The 2,036-nt window shown below is 41.2% G+C and overlaps 1 protein-coding gene across 1 annotated transcript in view; it reads left to right on the forward strand.

The window, feature by feature from the left end:
- Positions 1–2,036, forward strand: part of LOC106456170 (protocadherin-10-like) — a 7,291-nt gene that overhangs the window by 1,879 nt on the left and 3,376 nt on the right. Inside the window, exon 2 of the mRNA XM_013910051.1 lies at positions 1,902–2,015. Within this exon, the coding sequence (XP_013765505.1) occupies positions 1,902–2,015 (114 nt within the window). The remainder of the gene's footprint in view (positions 1–1,901; positions 2,016–2,036) is intronic.

The raw sequence follows: 2,036 nt of genomic DNA on the forward strand, positions 1-2,036 counted from the left end.
GTCTGCAGTGTGATTGTTTGTCACTTGGTGTCAGTGTAAGGACAAATAATGCTTCCACAAGGTTACAATTATATACACAAGAGCCATCCCCTTCCTTTAAAACAGTCGAATGGAGGACGTTTCTGTGTGTGAAGGACTAGAGACAATTTAATCGCTAAGAATTTTTATTCTGAAAAACTGTCAGATTGTAATAACGGGTGTGGCGGAACAATCCTATTTGAGTGTATGAGTGTAGCGATTTGAAAGTTGCTTCATTTCGCTGTTTCATCTTTACGCCATGGAACAAAGGCGATGCCTAACGTGGAGAACGAGGAGAATATGGATTGTATACATTTTGGTTTTGGTTCTGGTCTGGAAGACCGCTTTGGGACAATTTAGATATTCAATTTCAGAGGAAAATACAGAAGGAACTGCTGTTGGAAATATCGCGAAGGATTTAGGTCTTGATAAGGCTACACTGAAAGAGAGGGGGTACCGCATTGTCTCCGGCTCAGCAGAGCCTCCTTTCCGAGTAAACACAGATAATGGGATCTTGTATGTGAACCGAAAAATCGACAGAGAGGAAGTGTGTGACCGAAACAAGATGTGTGTTATCGACCTAAAAACAGTGTTAGAAAATCCACTTGAGGTGCACTACGTGGCAGTGGAGATTCTGGATGTAAACGACCACGCACCGATCTTTCCTGAAAAAGAAAATACGTTGGAAATTTCTGAATCTGCACTACCAGGAGCACGATTTCAGTTACAAGCAGCCCGTGATGCTGATAGTGGTTCGCTGTCTGTCCAGCAGTACAAGCTGAGTCACAATGAACATTTCCGTTTAGAAGTGAAAGACCGGGGCGAAGACCGTAAAACACCGAGTTTAGTCCTTCAAAAATCACTTGATAGAGAATCTGTTAAAACTCATGTGTTGCTTCTGACAGCCTTTGATGGAGGTAAACCTCCAAGATCTGGTAACATGACAATAATTGTTAATGTTTCCGATGTTAATGACAACCCTCCTGTTTTCAGTAAGGAGGCATATAGTGCGCACCTCAAAGAAAATTCTCCTTTTGGTACGACTGTGATTCAAGTTAATGCAACAGACCTGGATGAAGGATTAAATGGTGAGGTTGTGTATTCATTTGGAAATGACGTGGAAGCACGGGTACGTGAACGTTTTGACTTAAATCCGGTTACTGGAGAAATCATAGTGGCGGGACACATAGACTTTGAAGAAAGCGGCAGGTATGAAATCGACATTCAAGCATCCGACAAAGGAGCAGCTACAATGACAACAGACAAAATCGTCATTATTAATATAATTGACGTAAATGATAATGTACCAGAGATTGAAGTGACATCTTTTTCTCATGCACTCCCTGAAAATTCAAAACCAGGAACCACAGTGGCGTTAATTAGTGTCAAAGACTCCGATTCTGATTTGAATGGAAAAGTAGTATGTTATATAAGCAAAGATGCTCCCTTTTTGCTCGCACCTTCTTTACAAAGTAACATGTATTCTCTAGTAACGAAACAGGTTTTAGACAGAGAACAACAATCCCAGTATAATGTCCTGATAGTTGCTAAAGACGCAGGCGAACCTTCCTTATCATCGGAGAAAAGTATAAATATTGTTATTTCAGATGTGAATGACAACAGCCCTGAGTTCTTACAGAATCCATATACTTTCTACATAACTGAGAATAATAGCCCAGGGGCGTCGATCTTCTCAGTGGCAGCCCGAGACAATGATGAGGGAAGTAATGCTCTTATTTCATATCTTATCTTAAGAGAAAGGGGGGGAGAAAATACGCTCACCTCTTTTCTAAATATTAATTCTGAAAATGGAGAAATTGTGGCACTGAAAAGTTTTGATTTTGAAACGCTGAAAACTTTCCAGTTCCAAGTTGTTGCCTCAGATTTTGGAACTCCATTACTAAGCAACAATGTCACAGTCAACGTCTTCATCCTGGATCAGAACGACAACGCTCCAGTCATCCTGTATCCACTCAGCTCCAACGGTTCTGCTCAAGGTGTGGAGGAGATTCCCCGAA

The sequence above is a fragment of the Pundamilia nyererei genome, unplaced genomic scaffold, assembly GCF_000239375.1.
Source record: "Pundamilia nyererei isolate P.nyererei 1_Seehausen unplaced genomic scaffold, PunNye1.0 scaffold00001, whole genome shotgun sequence".
In the NCBI taxonomy this organism is placed as follows: domain Eukaryota; kingdom Metazoa; phylum Chordata; class Actinopteri; order Cichliformes; family Cichlidae; genus Pundamilia; species Pundamilia nyererei.